Below are 17,426 nucleotides of genomic sequence, written 5' to 3' on the forward strand. Positions count from 1 at the left end.
CCATTCTGCATTCCCAGCAGCTGCGACGCGAGTTCTCAACGCGGGGTTGGTCAGCCTTTTAAATGTCATCCATTCTAACAGGGACACGGTGCTGTCTCACTGCGTTTTAACGCATATTTGCCATCCCTAAATCCTCTTTGGTGAAGTGTCTCTTCGTGTCTTTTGTCTATTTTCTAATTGCTTTTTCCCCCTTATTTTTGAGTTCTGAGATATCTTTATACATTCTGGATACAAGTGTTCTTTGTCAGATATGTGACTCGCGAATATTTTCTCCAAGTCTATAGCTTGTCTTTTCATATTAGCAGTGTCTTTCAGAGAGTAAACATCTTACATTTGGATGAAGTCCAATTTACCAATTTTTTTTCTTTTGTGAATCACGCTTAGGATGTCATGTTGCTGTGCACATTTCAAGTTTTGGAAAGAAACGGGAGGCAGCTGGTTGTTCCGACACCAAAATCTTGTTCAAGGGAAAACCTCCCTGTGTTGGGCAGACCACACTGGGGCTGTCCTGAGACCTGAGCTCCAGGCCAGCCCTGCCCGAACCAGGCAGAAAAGGCCACCCAGGAGCTGAAGTGAACTAAATACCAGGTTCTCTTTCAGTAAAATAAAGGGGTTTGACTCAATAACTAAAAACAATTTTTTGTCGTAATCTCTACGTGATTTTTAACAGCCCTTTTTGTGCTGGAGACGTGGAGCATGTGGTACTGTCTGAGTTCACGTGGCTCAACACACACTGGCAGGGCCCTGTCCGGAGTAGCCACAGGCACAGGTGACCAGGGTGGACAGAACAGCACACAGCAGTTGTCCAGGATGGAGACGAGACACTGACCCACACGGAGATGGAGGTGTGGGCAAGGCTTGGGCTCCTGCTACCCGGCGGACGAGAAAGGATACTGCGGCCCTCCCACCTCCCGAGGAAACCACGGAAATAGCCACAGGGAGGCACAACAAACGGAAAACGCCAAGACAGTTTTCACCCAAGAGCTGCCTGAATAAGCTAGCCCAGCGAGGATAAAATATAACTGCTGAAATATTAATGGATATGGTTTATTTAATAAATTAGATAGACAATATATATATGCACAGGTGAAGTGTCCCTTTCCAAGCAGGTGAAATGCTTGGAACCAGAAGTGTTTCGGATTTTGAATTTTTTTAGGTTTTGGAATATCTGCATTATATTTACCAGTTAAGTTTTTTGGATTTATCACTAATCCGAAAACACAAAGTCCAAAACGCTCCAAAGAGCACTGTCTTTGAGTAGCATGTCAGTGCTCAAAAAGTTTCCAAGTTTGGCCTGGCACGGCCAGAATCACTCATACCTGTAATCCTGGTGCTTTGAGAAGTGGAGGTGGGAGGATCGCTTGAGGCCAGGCGTTCAAGACCAGCCTGGCCAATACAGCAAGATGCCTATGTCTATTTCTTTTTTTAATTCATTTAAAACTGTTTTTTAAAGTTTGGAGTATTGCCGGGCGCGGTGGCTCAAGCCTGCAATCCCAGCACTTTGGGAGGCCAAGACGGGTGGATCACGAGGTCAGGAGATCAAGACCATCCTGGCTAACACGGTGAAACCCCGTCTCTACTAAAAAAATACAAAGAACTAGCTGGGCGAGATGGCAGGCGCCTGTAGTCCCAGCCACTCAGGAGGCTGAGGCAGGAGAATGGCGTAAACCCGGGAGGTGGAGCTTGCAGTGAGCTGAGGTCCGGCCACTGCACTCCAGCCTGGGCAACAGAGCAAGATTCCGTCTCAAAAAAATAAATAAATAAATAAATAAAAATAAAGTTTGGAGTATTTTTGATTTTGGATTTTTAGATTTGGGATACGCATCTGGTATGTGTGTGGGGAGGGGCAGGCGTGGTGGGGGCAATATATACGTTACAGGTAATAGAGAGTTCTGAAACTCAGACTGTTCACAGAGGGGGAAATAAAAGCCCCAAAGAAAGCGCACAGCAATGACCAGTTAACATATCACGTGAACAGCTTCACAAACCTGAAATCTCGTCAGGGAACCAAACCAAACAGAAGGAGAGGGGAGCACAGATCATTTAGTCCCAATTTTTTTTTTTTTTAAGTTATTTTCCATGTGATGTTTCTCAGAGACTCCGCTACCTGTTTAGCCTTTGGAAAGAGTCTTTTCAGTCACAGCTTGCACTGCTTGGAAAGCCTCTGGGCACTACGCTCTGTTAGGTACCCATGCCGGGGACTGCTCACTTAGCACATCTGATGGACCACTCCACAACAGGACCAGCGCAGCTTCCCCGGCCTTCCTACTGGCCACACGGCCACGTTCCACGGTGGGAGTGAACCACAATGGAGCTCACCGTGCCCTCGTGAACGCTGACACATAATATTCTTGTATTTTTCCCCTGATACACAAGGCAAGTACGTTTTCACAAGAGAAACTTGGAAGTGGGTTTGTTTTTCCTGCCTAATTTAGTAAATTCAGGCCCTAATATTAAGATACAACTTTGTATATTAAGGTGTAGAAAACAATTATCTTGCATGTTAATTCTAGAAGAAATGGAGTTCCAAGCCAAAGGGTTTAAAATAACTCCAAAGTTCTTCCATGCTGCCTGGATGACTCAGGATGAGTCACGATGAATCCGACGCACAAACAAACAGAACAAGGCAGTGCAGGCCACGCTGCGGGTCCTGAGACACCACTTCAGATCCAAAGAGATCACAGCAAGGGACAGACAGGTTGGCCAATGGGACTGGAAGGATTACGGGAGGCAAGTGCCACTGACTCTTCATGGGAGGCCTGACTAAACCCCGTCACTTCATCGCTCAGGTTCTGAAATCAGTTTGCCCTGAGATAGTAAAATGGAAATTGGATGGAGACAGGTGGGTAGGGGATGGAAAGTTATAGAATATTAAAGGGAGAGTTTCAGAAAATAAGGTAAGAGGAAGCTATGATCTAGCTGCCGTTTCAGTGGCAGCAGAAATGATCTGTATGCGAAGTGGTATGTTCTTGTATTGGCTTAAAGTCTGGAGATTTTTTAAATGTTCAAAGGAATCTAGCTTTTTATTGTTTTTCTTTTCATATGGCCCATGTTTGGTTATCTCCTGCACTAAGCCCCAGTGTGACAATCACAACCACAGCCTTAATCAGAGAACAAAAGAACATAGCCACATGAAAGCGAACATGTCACGCTGATAGAAAGTACTTCTGAGAAGCCAAAGCCTTCAAAAAGGAAAAGAAACTCAGCAGATCCAGAAAGCCACAAGAGCTTAAAAATCCTACTTACTTTTCTATCAAATCCAGTGTGACGCCAGGCACCAGACTGACACATTTCTGCATGCAAAACCTGCAGAGAAAGAAAAGAATGTATGTGAATGGCACGAATGGAACAGTCACCCAGGAAATTCAACAGACCTGCAGAAAAAGGAAAGAGTTAGAGGTGGGGACAGGGACTGCCATGGTGAACAAGTACACTCGGATTTCCTTAATTCGGCAGTTTTACATCTGTAAAGAAAATTTCATTGCCATCCTGTCAAGGCACGAGACTACAGAGCTGCCACAGTGAGTTGTCAGGAGAAAGGAGAGAAGCCATTTGCAGCCACATGAAGCCCAGTCCCTGGAGAGGAGCGCCGAGATGCTTAATAAAGCTCAGTCTCCAAACGAGATGCAGGAGTAGACTGGACTTGCCACTTCTTTCTTCCTTAAGGAAGTGAGCTGGGGAGCCTGCTGGAGTAGAATGAGTAGCCTCAAGACACACAAAAGAAATGCAAATGCAATTATGTCATGTTCATAATCATAAAATCCTACAGGTCATAGCTGGCTTCATGTCTGAGGCAAGTCCATCCTTAGGAGTGCGTGTGGAGCCGGACAGGCTTTCTCTAATGTCGCGCCAATAGGAAAAGCATACCCCCGCCCCCCCCGGGCTACTGGCACACAGTGGGACAGAACCAAGGCAGCAGAGTAAAAAGGCAACGCAGTATTTTTAGTAGGAGAAATACAAAATGTTCAATTCACCTACTTTTAAAATTAAGAACAAATAACACACCTTAAAAACATAATGGCAGGTGCAGAGCAAGCACGCACATTTCCAAAACACACTCGCGGACTGCTGGCTGGAAGTGAGCGATGAAAGAAGCCTGGAGAAGGACAGTAGCCCAAGGGGAGGGCGCAGTACAAGGGTCAGGTACTTTCGGGGGAGACGTGGAAGTGACTCCTCTATGGGGGATGGTGGACCCAGGAGGGCACCCATAGCAGTGGGATAGGAAATGGGAAAGGAACTGAGAGATCCAGAACCAGGATGACAATGAGCCGAGGTGTGAAGATGGTCTCACTTCTGCAGCCCTGCAGGGTGAGGGGAGGCTGAGCTGGCCGTCCTGGACCCCATGCACGGCTGCCAGCCACGCTCACTCTCTCAAGAAGTGATACCTGGCTCAGCCAGCAGAGAGGAAGTTATATTCTTGGTTGTGGCTGCAGTAGTCAGTGTTTTCTTGTTCAAAGAGCCGAGAAAATAAAAGTGAGGCCCGCGTTTGCCTGAAGCTAGAGAGCAGCCCTTTCCCACGGTGTCAAGTGTCCCCGTGGCCCCGATGCTTCCCCGAGCCAGTCAGTGCCACTCTGAGTGGTCTCCTCTGCTGGCTTCACTTGCAGATGCTCTCCTCGGCTGTACCCAGACACCTCCGCACCGGCGCAGATACATGCAGCTCCTACGGTGCTCCCAGGCAAACTAGAATCTCTCTGTGGATAAAAATGATGTACAGGAAATGCATTTTCAAATCTGAGTCCTATGAGAACTATGCTACTTTGTCTTTTTATCCATAATGTACTTATTGACTGGGATTTCTGGAGTCCAGTAATGACAGAATCACTTATATCAGACTAATCCTTTTGCCAATAATGATAAGCTCTGGACAAAATATTCAAAAGCCATTTGAAAATTCTGAACAACAAACGAATGCAGGCAGGAACTGGAAGGGCCGTGACCCCTAGAAAATGAGAATAACTCTGGATGAATCACCTTCATCTGGCTTTTCCCAGGGGTGCTCCTCACTCACACGTCACATGGGGGATAGCACGCAACTGAAAGGCAGCAGCCTTACTGGGCTGAGACCACGTTCAAGGCTGCCAGGATATTGCAGGCAAAAGCCCTAGGAAGAAGGGAGCCAAAACCCACATGTAAACCTTCCCCAAGTCGGAGGCTGGCTCCTGAAGGGCACACACACAGGATGATATTCCCAGGATCTCCGTGGAGGACAGCAGGAAGGTTGAAAACGCAGAGGAGAGATTTTAACATCTGCTTGCCACTGTGAAGACAGAGGAGTTCAGGTCCTGCCAAATTACAGGGCTTGATCACATCTGAGGCATTCCATGGACACCCCAGAGGGATTACGAACCGCACCTTAGAACTAAGATCAAAGCCAAAAGAGCCTAGTCCTATACCCAAGCTTCCACAAGACCAGTGTAACTGCCCAAAAGAAAGTAACAGAATCTAGAATGTCTACAATGCCTCATCCACAACAGATAATATACTATCCAAAATCAAGAGAAAAAATCATCAATAAAAACAGATTCATAGCTGGCCAGATATTGGAATTAGACAGAGACTTAAAAATTATAAAAATAATTATTGGCTGGGAAATAAGCATTATTATAAATTCACTGAAAATATAATGTTCCCTTAAATAAAAAATTAAAATAGGATTATCATGCAACTTTATTATAGTATGGCTATACGAATAAGAGTAGCATGCATAAATCAGTCATTTTGTACACAAACTTCATTTTAATCAAAAATGTAAATTATCTTTATACCAGAATTGCTAACAACTGGTTTCACGTTTTACACGATTTCTTTCATTCACCTACATTAGAGTGTTACTGAGCAATGAAAGGTCAAAGACCAGGCAAATGCAGAGGTAATAAAAATGGCTCAAAAAATCCATAAAGCTGAATATAATGAGAACATAACACAGCTGATGCTTATTTGGTGCTTATTATTTGGTGGTCATTGTTTATGTCTTTTATACTGAGTTTTTTAACCTCACATTCTGTGAGGTTAAAAAATGCTGGGATTCTGTGAGGGTTAAAAAATGTATTTTTTAATGTATTATGTTACATTATACAGATGAAGAACATCATAAATTAGGTACATTGTAGTAAAGATCAAGAATATTAAAAAGACAATGAAAATACATACAAAACTTCCAGAAAGAAAGAGCAGATCACATTCAAAAAAACAAGAATCAGATTAACACAGGATGCAGGAAGACAATGGAGTGGTGTTTTTATTTTTATTTATTTATTTAATTTATTTATTTTTGAGACAGAGTCTCGCTCTGTCACCCAGGCTGGAGTGCAGTGGTGTGATCTTGGCTCATGGCAACCTCTGTCTCCAGGGTTCAAGTGATTCTCCTGCCTCAGCCTCCCGAGTAGTTGGGATTACAGGCTCCTGCCACCATGCCTGGCTCATTTTGTATTTTTAGTAAAGGTGGGGTTTCACCATGTTGGTCAGGCTGGTCTCGAACTCCTAACTCAGGTGATCCACCCGCCTCAGCCTCCCCAAGTGCTGGGATTATAGGTGTAAGCCACCACCCCCAGCTGATGTTTTTAATTTATCAAAGAAAAGTAAGTTAAAACCTAGAATTTTGTATCCAGCCAAACTGTCATTCAAAAGTGTGAGCATGACAAAAATACTCTCACAGGCACATATGGCCTCAGAAGACTTGTCACAAAAAGACTCATGAGGAAGACACTTGCAGATGACAGGCTAAAGTTAGAGGGGAGAAAACTCCAAGAGACGCTGGAGGAGATCTATGAAGTGACGATGACACATAACCTTGGTAACATTTGTAGTTGTCTTAAAATGAAAAGCAAAAAGGTGGGGGCGATATCCATCATAACCAGGATTGAAAACCTACATATAAATCCACAAGAGCATTAAAAATCCGACAGAAAAATGGATGAACAGACATCTCAAAGTTGAGGACATACCTATGGCCACTGAATATGAGGAAATGCTCAACATCATGTGGTATCAGAGAAACGTGAATCAAGGCTACACGAGATATCATTCTAAACCTACTCAACAAAAATGTACAAGAATGGCAATGCCAAGAACTAGAAAGGATGTGGATCATAGGCTGTCTCCATCACCACTGCAGGAGTGTAAAATGGCACAACCACTGGGAAAGCACCTTACCATGATCCCTTAAAACTGAACATTCCTATACACTATGATCCAGCAACTCTGCTTTTCAATACATGTGAAATTCTTGCATGTGTTCAAAAGAACACACGGAAAAGAATGTTCAAAGTATCACTGTTCATAATAGCAAAAACACAATACAATACACCAAAGCAAAGCAAAACAAACAAGTAAGGGAAGAAGCTGGAAAAGCTCCAGTGTCCATTAAGGAGTAGCAGGTGCACACAGTGTGGCATATTCGCAGAGTGGAATGTTACAGGCGGTTAGAGGGGGGTACTCTAGCTAAACACACATGGATATGGAGGAACACTAGCAACACAAAGCTAAGTGGAAAATGTCCACATTCCAACGAAAAGTATTTTTTTTAAAAGAGTCCTCAAAATCACATTCAACACTAAATCTGAAAGAAAAGTGATGGTTTTAATGAATGCCCACAGATGCATAGTAGCAATTTAGAAAGGGCATGGAAGGGATGATGAGCCCGGCACTCAGGGCAGTGGTCACGGGGCGGGGGTGGCAGGCACGTGCGCATCAAGGGCCCTGTGTGGTGAGCGCAGGTCATCATCAAGGTCTGGGTTTTGGTTGGGTGGTGGTTTGGGGAAACCCATTATGCTATAAAAATACCTGTTAACTAACTACTTAAAAGGAGGCCAAATATGGACTAGTGATATGAGTGTGGCATGAAGCAAGAATTATGACTGATCCAGGCGGGGTGCGCAAACAAGTGGCCTCGAGATTTCTATTATGTTAAATTAAGTTTCGCCTAAAGGCTACCGCCGTACATGTTTTACATTTGGCCTAATGGTTCCATATACGTGGTGAATCGTAACCCAGCCTGATGTGTAAACAGCCTGGTCTTGTGACAGGCAGCTGAGTCTCAGACTACCACAGGAAGCCAACTGTTCAAACCGGGCTCAAGCAAGGCAGACCCCCTGCGGCAGCCAATCCAGCTGCTGCGGCTCTTCCATTCTCTGGAGTCACTTTCCTTTCTGCCCATGAAGGTATCCACCACACGGTGGTCCCCGAGTCGCTCTGAACCTATTCTGGTTCTGGGGCTGCCTGATTCAAGAATGGTTTTTTGCTCAATTAAACTCTGTTAAATTTAATTTGTCTACAGTTTTCTTTTAACAATGAAAAACAAATTAACATTCAGCTCGGTAACCTTGTCAAGTATCATACAAGTAACTATTGAATGCTGTTTTCATTTTTGAGAATGAAAATTCCTTTGTTTCTTCCTAATTAAAAAAAACTCCACATGTATTTACCATAAAAAAGTGAAAAATTTGTATAAACCCACCACGTTGAGATAGCTTCGCATTTGCATATTTATCTTTTACAGAACACTGAATCATGCTGATTTATTTTAGAATAAATGCAAATGGCGGTCACTACAAAAGCCCAAATCATACAGACATGTGTCACGCAAAATTGCGTCAGTCTAGCCTTCACTCTCCCATCCCACTGTGCAGAAGTGGCCTCTGTTATGACCTTCAGGACTCGGCCCAGGCATAGACAGTCATCCCTGGGGGACTGGTGCCAGGACACCACCACCAACCCCGCCTAGCCACTCCTCCCCACGGACAGACGCGCTCTAAAAACTCCTGAACAAAAGGAGAGCTTCCCGGTTGGAAGGTGAACACACGATGTGGTGGAGTGTGGCACCCCCCTGCTCTCGCCAACATGCAGAGCCCCCCTTCTCTGGTGGTGAAGACATAAGTGGCTTCCCTGGAGGTCTTGCCATCACCATTCTCTGTGCAGTCACAGCAAAGGAGAGGAAAAGGCCCTCAAAACCCATCCCCATCATGACTGTCACTGTCACTGTGAAAGCTGATCATACAAACTGGGTCAGTCTTGTCATACCCAACTCAACCAGAGTCAAGGGGCCAGGGGAAAGCACTCAGGCCACAAAATATTCCTCGAGGAATGTAGTTCTCTGCCAGCCTGGCCGCTGAAACTGCCTGCTGTCACTTGACACCAGTTTTAACTAATGGCGACTGACACAACCTGCTGTGACTCTAAGACTAGTCTCACCCACTCACCAGTCAGAACTTGCCAGCTCCCCAAAACCTTACTCGTGTCAAAGAACTTTCTCAAAGAGCAACGCGAAACACTTCTCCTCTTTATAAAACCTCCAACCTTTTCTTTGTTCATCAAGATATACTGAAGCCCACCTGGTCTGCCTGTACGTCTTCAACTGTAAATCTTGCTTCCTAAATAAAATGTTTTACATTTAGAGATTCACCTCTGTATTTTATTTGACTGTGACTCCAGTCCCAACCATCCCTGCTCATTTGTAGTCTTTGGTAGTTGCTTTTCTGTAACCTGACCAGAGCTTTTCGTGGTAATGAGTGGGACAGAGAGGCTGTAGGTGGCTTACTTCACCTCGGCTGGCACATGAAGTCTCTAGAATTTACACTGATGAAGGTGTCATTGAAGCTTTCACAGACTTGTGTATTTTAACCTAGTCATACAGAGACACAGCAAACTGCTGGAGGGGTCTGGCTTTAAATATTCTTTTTCAAAAAAGGAATTTTCAAATATAGCTCAAAGTGGCAATAAATACACAATTAAAAGTAAAATAGCACTTTGGGAGGCCAAGGCGGGCGGATCACCTGAGGTTGGAAGTTCGAGACCAGCCTGACCAAAATGGAGAAAGAAAAAAAAAAATACAGCATTAGCCAGGTGTGGTGGCGCATGCCTGTAATCCTAGGTACTCAGGAGGCTGAGGCAGGAGAATCACTTGAACTTGGGAGGCGGAGATTGCAATGAGCCCAGATCGCCCCACCGCACTGTAGCCTGGGCAAAAAGAGCAAAACTCGGTCTCAAATAAATAAATAAATAAATAAATAAATAAATAAATAAATAAAACAAAATAGGCCAGGCACAGTGGCTCATGCCTGTAATTCCAGCACTTTGGAAGGCTGAGGTGGGCAGATCACCCGAGGTCAGGAGTTCAAGACCAGCCTGGCCAAAAAGGTGAAACCCTATTTCTACTGAAAATACAAAAAAATTACCTGGGCATGGTGGTGGGCGCCTATAATCCCAGCTACTCAGGAAGATGAGGCAGGAGAATTGCCTGAACCCAGGAGGCAGAGGCTGCAGTGAGCCGAGTTCATGCCATTACACTCCAGCCTGGGCAACAAAAGCGAAACTCCATCTCAAAAAAAAAAAAAAAAAAAGTAAAATCAGCCAACTTCTTCAACTCTCAGCATTTCATTTAATCCAGCAGGTTAAAAAAAAACCCAAAGAACTAAACATCCCCACATGAAACTAATGTGCCAAATCATGCGATATTTGTAACTAAATTTAAAAATAAGCGGTTTTTTTGGCTCATGCCTGTAATTCCAGCACTCTGGGAGGCCAAGGCGGGAGGATCACTTGAGGACAGGAGTGTGAGACTAGCATGGACAACACAGTTGAGTCCCTATCTCGACAAATAAGTTAGCTGGGCGTGGTCAGAGGACTCGTGAGGCTGGGGCAGGGGGATCGTTTGAGCCCAGGTGGTTAAGGCTGCAGTGAGCTATGATCGTGCCACTGCACTCTAGCCTGGGTGATACAGTGAGACCCTTTCTCTTAAAAAAAAAAAGTATGCCTTTCAGTATTATTAGAACAAAACAGAGTAGAAGTGACTTTCCTAACTTGCGAACGTTAAGCAGCTGCACTTTGAAATGTACAGAAAAGCTTACTATTTAGGAGCTTCTAGGCCAGTAATCAGGACAAGACACAAATTAAGTGCAAGAGTTTGCTATTTCTTAGTTGCCCTCCGTGCTACAGAAGTAAGCTAGCAAAAAGGAAAACCGATGATTCCATTAGTAAGAGAAATACAGATGAACACCTCATCTGAGCTTTCTGCCAACCAACATAATGAACCGATCCCATCTGTCTTGTTCTGGGCTACAGCCCCATTGTCAGAGCTGGCTGGATGTCGGAGGAGCCCCTTAGGCGCCTGCTGGATGCAGGAGCCTGGCCGGCAATGGAAAACACCTTCCACAGGAACAATGCTAATTGCAAGGGCTCTGCCATTTGGGTGCAGAAGACATTAAAAAATTAAGATAATTTGGTTATAAGGAAAATGTCAGTTTTTAAAAAAAGAAACGATTATTTAAGTGTTTAGGTGGTAAAACATCACGATGTCTGTAATTTAGCAAACATACCCATAAAAACAAAACAACAAGAGCAAATAATTGTAAAATGTAGGTGATATAATATACACAGGGTTCGCTTCATCATCCTCTCAACTGTTTCACAGCACGGTTGAAAACTGTCGTATAGTAAAAAGTGAAAGGGATGGGGACAGAGACGAGAGGGGGGCAAGAGAGTGTCAACACAGGCATTCCTACATTGATGAGTCAAATCAGGGAATCATTTAAGGAAGCCACCTTCTATTTTCAAAGAAGGCCAAAACTGAAAGGCAGGCTCCTTGCCTCTCCCTTCTCCACTGTCCTTGAGATGATCAACAGTTGGCACAACTTTGCAAGAGCAGAAAACCAACTCTTTCCTAAAAAGGTAAACCTCTTCCACGGAGGTCATCATGACCGTCAACCACAGGAAACACACAGGCTACACGCAGCAGGCTTCCACCACCCCCAGCGGCTCTGGGGTGTGCCTTGCCCTGGAGGAGCCCATTTACAGCCAGCTCGTTTGGGACAACTTCAGATTCTCCACGCTCTTTGGCCTGATTCAAGTCTTAATGTGTTTTTACCTAAGAAACTATCCATAACATGGACTGTTTATACCGACAGAGCTAAGATGGGAGTAACACCCAGGTTGCCTGAAAGAAGTCAAGCTGAGTCAGGAAGTGGGACAGCCACAAAGGACTGGAGTTTCTCAGGTGCAAATGCCTGCAGAACTCTGGGCCTCTCACCCCGTGACCCCTTGAGAGCCAGGGCTGCTCAGTCCTAGTTCAGTACAGAGATTCCACGACTGCAGTGCTGAGGAACAGCTACGGGGCAACAGCTGGGGCTGGGGCTGCCATCCTCGGAAACCAAGATGTTCCAGGATCAAGGGAAAGCGTGCCTGAGGGCGTTTTCCGCTAAATACACCGTTTATTTTCACATGTGACTGCTGGGTCCTCACCCATTCTTGTCTGGGATGTAGGATGGCCTTGTGGTAAACCCATAAAACTCAGTTCTTTAAAAACAAGTGATTCTTTTAAATTACAAAGAACCAATACTTAAATGATGCATCATTATATATCCTTCCTGCCGTCTGATTTGTTCTTTCTATATAAAGAAGCTGTGCCCTTGACCCCCAGCCTTCCTTACATCCCAGAATCCACTGTGTTAATTTCCATGCGCATTCACAGGGTGGAGGAAACACCAGCCAGCCAGAAACCAGCTGCTGCTCCGCAAACAGGGCCAGGAGGGTGCTGCAGCAGCGCCAAGGGCTCAGCACTTACTACTCAGTGATGACCCCTGAAGAGCTGACCCCACGTGAAACACAGGCAGCGACATGCTGGGGGACCGGTGCTGCTGCAGGCTCCAGGGCTGCCTCGCGCGGCTCATTTTAGAATCAGTCAGTCCCTATGACAGGGACGAAACCGAGGTCGCTGCACAGCTCTGACATGGCCGCACGCCTGGTGACCCAAAGCCAAGCCCTGACTCTCTTCCAAAGTACAAGTGAGAGAAGAGCTCAGCTAGGAGGGTTCTAAACTGGGTTGGAGAGCAAGATAAGCCACACACAATCACAGCTCCTTCTGCAACCCAAAGACGCAAACAAAAGACCCTCCGGCGCAGTGCAGGGGCTTTGCTGGAATAACGCAGCCATTAATTTCTCTTGTCTTCCCATAGCAATAGGCCTCTCCTTGTAAGGAGGTTTCTGAAAGCTAGAGTTGGGATCGAAATTTAGTCAATTCGGCGGTCCAAGCCCAGTCTATTTAGATTCGATCTCGGGTGAGATTTTACTCCAGAAGAAACTGCCAAATGTCTCAGCTGTTGCAGAGGCCCCATGCGAGACGACGAAATGCACTCTTACAAATACCCACAAGAAGGGCCCTCAAATGTCCCAGCTGTCGCAGAGGCCCCATGCGAGACGGCGAAATGCACTCTTACAAATACCCACAAGAAGGGCCCTCAAATGTCCCAGCTGTCGCAGAGGCCCCACGCGAGACGGCGAAATGCACTCTTACAAATACCCACAAGAAGGGTCCTCAAATGTCCCAGCTGTCGCAGAGGCTCCACGCGAGACCGTGGCGAAATGCACTCTTACAAATACCCACAAGAAGAGCCCTCAAATGTCCCAGCTGTCGTAGAGGGCCCACGCGAGACGGCGAAATGCACTCTTACAAATACCCACAAGAAGGGCCCTCAAATGTCCCAGCTGTCGCAGAGGCCCCACGCGAGACGGCGAAATGCACTCTTACAAATACCCACAAGAAGGGCCTTTTGAGTAAGTTCTGTGCGTTTGAGACTTGGGAAAGTTCTTCTTATCAAAAATTTTGAAATCTTTTACTGAGTTCCTTTCGGCAGCACCAGATCTAGCTCCTCGGCACCCTCTGGGAAGAAGAACCGCAGGGCAGCCACGGGGAGGATGTGTTGTCTTGGGGTGGCAGCCATGAGCTGACCCTAAGATGAGGGAACCGAAGGCAAAGCTGAAGATTCTATTTGCCAATTTAAAAAATCCCTCTGAGTTATCTTTTCAGTTAAAAAAATTAATTACAACAAAAAACTGAAATGCACACTCCTCCATCTGCCTAAGTCCTCACCCTTCCTCCTAGCTCAGGCCACCAGGCAATGTCAACAGAGAACCTGAGAAAGATTCAGACGATGGCCACGACATCACCCAGTTTAGACCACAACATCCTCCCAGTTTAGACCACATCGCCCTCCCAGTTTAGACCACAACATCGCCCTCCCAGTTTAGACCACAACATCCTCCCAGTTTAGTCCACATCGCCCTCCCAGTTTAGACCACAACATCGCCCTCCCAGTTTAGACCACAACATCCTCCCAGTTTAGACCACATCGCCCTCCCAGTTTAGACCACAACATCCTCCCAGTTTAGACCACATCGCCCTCCCAGTTTAGACCACAACATCACCCTCCCAGTTTAGACCACAACATCGCCCTCCCAGTTTAGACCACATCGCCCTCCCAGTTTAGACCACAACATCGCCCTCCCAGTTTAGACCACAACATCCTCCCAGTTTAGACCACATCGCCCTCCCAGTTTAGACCACAACATCGCCCTCCCAGTTTAGACCACAACATCCTCCCAGTTTAGATCACATCGCCCTCCCAGTTTAGACCACAACATCGCCCTCCCAGTTTAGACCACAAGATCCTCCCAGTTTAGACCACATCGCCCTCCCAGTTTAGACCACAACATCCTCCCAGTTTAGACCACATCGCCCTCCCAGTTTAGACCACATCGCCCTCCAGTTTAGACCACAACATCCTCCCAGTTTAGACCACAACATCGCCCTCCCAGTTTAGACCACAACAAACATCGCCCTCCCAGTTTAGACCACAACAAACATAGCCCTCCCAGTTTAGACCACATCGCCCTCCCAGTTTAGACCACAACATCGCCCTCCCAGTTTAGACCACAACATCCTCCCTGTTTAGACCACAACATCGCCCTCCCAGTTTAGACCACAACAAACATCGCCCTCCCAGTTTAGACCACATCGCCCTCCCAGTTTAGACCACAACATCGCCCTCCCAGTTTAGACCACATCGCCCTCCCAGTTTAGACAACATCGCCCTCCCAGTTTAGACCACATCGCCCTCCCAGTTTAGACCACAACATCGCCCTCCCAGTTTAGACCACAACATCGCCCTCCCAGTTTAGACCACATCGCCCTCCCAGTTTAGACCACATCGCCCTCCCAGTTTAGACCACAACATCGCCCTCCCAGTTTAGACCACATCGCCCTCCCAGTTTAGACCACATCGCCCTCCCAGTTTAGACCACAACATCGCCCTCCCAGTTTAGAACACATCGCCCTCCCAGTTTAGACCACAACATCGCCCTCCCAGTTTAGACCACAACATCGCCCTCCCAGTTTAGACCACATCGCCCTCCCAGTTTAGACCACAACATCGCCCTCCCAGTTTAGAACACATCGCCCTCTCAGTTTAGACCACAACATCGCCCTCCCAGTTTAGCCAACACACACATCGCCCTCACTCCCAGTTTAGACCCACATCGCCCTCCCAGTTTAGCACCACACCACATCGCCCTCCAGTTTAGACCCAACATCGCTCCCAGTTTACGCACACAAATCGCACTCCGTTTAGAAAACACATCGCCCTCCCAGTTTAGACCACAACATCGCCCTCCCAGTTTCGGACCACATCGCCCTCCAGTCTAGGACACATAGCCCTCCCAGTTAGACCACAACATCGGCCCTCCCGTTTAGACACATCGCCTCCCAGTTTAGACCACAATCGCCTCCCAGTTTAGACCACAACACGCCTCCCAGTTTAGACCACACGCCCTCCCGTTTAGACCCAACATCGCCCTCCAGTTTCTAACAACATCGCCCTCCCAGTTTAGACCACCACATCGCCCTCCCCGTTTCGACCACACATCCCCCTCCCAGTTTAGACCACATCGCCCTCCCAGTTTAGACCACAACATCGCCCTCCCAGTTTAGACCACACATCGCCCTCCCAGTTTAGACCACATCGCCCTCCCAGTTTAGACCACAACATCGCCCTCCCAGTTTAGACACACATCGCCCTCCCAGTTTAGACCACATCGCCCTCCCAGTTTAGACCACATCGCCCTCCCAGTTCAGACCACAACATCGCCCTCCCAGTTTAGAACACATCGCCCTCCCAGTTTAGACCACAACACCCTCCCAGTTTAGACCACAACATCGCCCTCCCAGTTTAGACCACAACATCGCCCTCCCAGTTTAGACCACAACATCGCCCTTCCAGTTTAGACCACATCGCCCTCCCAGTTTAGACCACATTGCCCTCCCAGTTTAGACCACAACATCGCCCTCCCAGTTTAGACCACATCGCTCTTCCAGTTTAGACCACATCGCCCTCCCAGTTTAGACCACATCGCCCTCCCAGTTTAGACCACATCGCCCTCCCAGTTTAGACCACATCGCCCTCCCAGTTTAGACCACATCGCCCTCCCAGTTTAGATGTGTGTCATTATCCTTCCTGTCCTGGACGGGAGACAGTTGAGGTTCAGAAGGTTCTGAAACTCACCCCTGGCTACCCGGGTGACTAAGTGGCTGGGCATAAGAACCCTCCTCTGCACCCAAAGACCACAATGGGTGGAGGCGACAGGATCCTGGAGCATCTTAGCCAAGTCAAAAATCACACACAATTGTATACCCCTGACAACTGAGAGAGGAGGATGCTCAATGCACTGACAAACTCAGTTAGGGAAATCAGAAAGAAAAGAGGAAGACAGTTAAGGTGAAAGCTCATAAAGGAGGAAGGAGAGGCCGTGTGAGTGTGGCCCCGGGGTCGGGGGGCGCAGAGGGGGGAGCTGCAGGAGCCACCTGCCACAGGCTAAGAAGGAACTTACTCTGTGACTCTTTACAACTCACCCGATGTGTGTGCAAATTCCTAATACATAAAATAAAGGCAATCTAAAAATAGCATAAACGGCAAAAATATGCAAAGTGTATGTATCTCGAGTCACGGTTCTGTTCCGTGTGCAGCAGCCCTGCCGAGACGTCTTCCACCAATCCCCTTCTAGCCCACGCCGCCTCTGACGGTCAGAGGGTGTCAGCAGCTGTTTTCCCGAACGGACGAGTTCAGGATCTGGGCTAGAAACAAACCACTGTCTATCCAGCTGTCCTCCTAAGCATTTAAACCATGGTGGTTTCTGCACCCAGTATCTAAAATTAAACAGACTTTTTGTACATCCCTGTCTCTCGCTGGCCCCTGTCCTCCTAACACCCAAGTTCTCCCTTTCTGCTCTTCTCCACTGGTGGCTCCAATTATACTTAGGGAAACTGAAGTGCCCAGAACGTGATTCTGAAATTCACTGTACACACACAGGATTTCAACTTCTTGTGATTGGGACATTTATCAATTAAGTCGTCTGGTAAGAACCAGATTTTTGATCCAGCTGCTTTATGGGCCGTGTGCCTGTGCCCATTAACTTAATAGAAGCAGATGGACACGATGTGAACACCACTGGTTGAAGGCTACTGAGCAGAAATCCAGCCAGAGGCGTGGAAAACGTCCACAGGGAGCGAGTTTCCCGCAGCAGATGAGAGCCGCAGCAGCACGGAGTCGGGCCAAGGAACGGAGCCTGGATGCCCTCGGCTCCTGCAGAGCCTTAAGCCGCCG

At 46.9% G+C, this 17,426-nt stretch overlaps 1 protein-coding gene across 1 annotated transcript in view; it reads right to left on the reverse strand.

Annotated features, from left to right (window-relative positions):
• The window catches only part of RPTOR (regulatory associated protein of MTOR complex 1), a 418,321-nt gene that overhangs the window by 170,631 nt on the left and 230,264 nt on the right, over window positions 1-17,426 (reverse strand). The window contains exon 7 of the mRNA XM_030923092.1: window positions 3,247-3,306. Coding sequence (XP_030778952.1) covers window positions 3,247-3,306 — 60 coding nt within the window. The remainder of the gene's footprint in view (window positions 1-3,246; window positions 3,307-17,426) is intronic.

This window comes from Rhinopithecus roxellana, chromosome 19 (genome assembly GCF_007565055.1).
Source record: "Rhinopithecus roxellana isolate Shanxi Qingling chromosome 19, ASM756505v1, whole genome shotgun sequence".
NCBI classification, from domain to species: Eukaryota; Metazoa; Chordata; class Mammalia; order Primates; family Cercopithecidae; genus Rhinopithecus; species Rhinopithecus roxellana.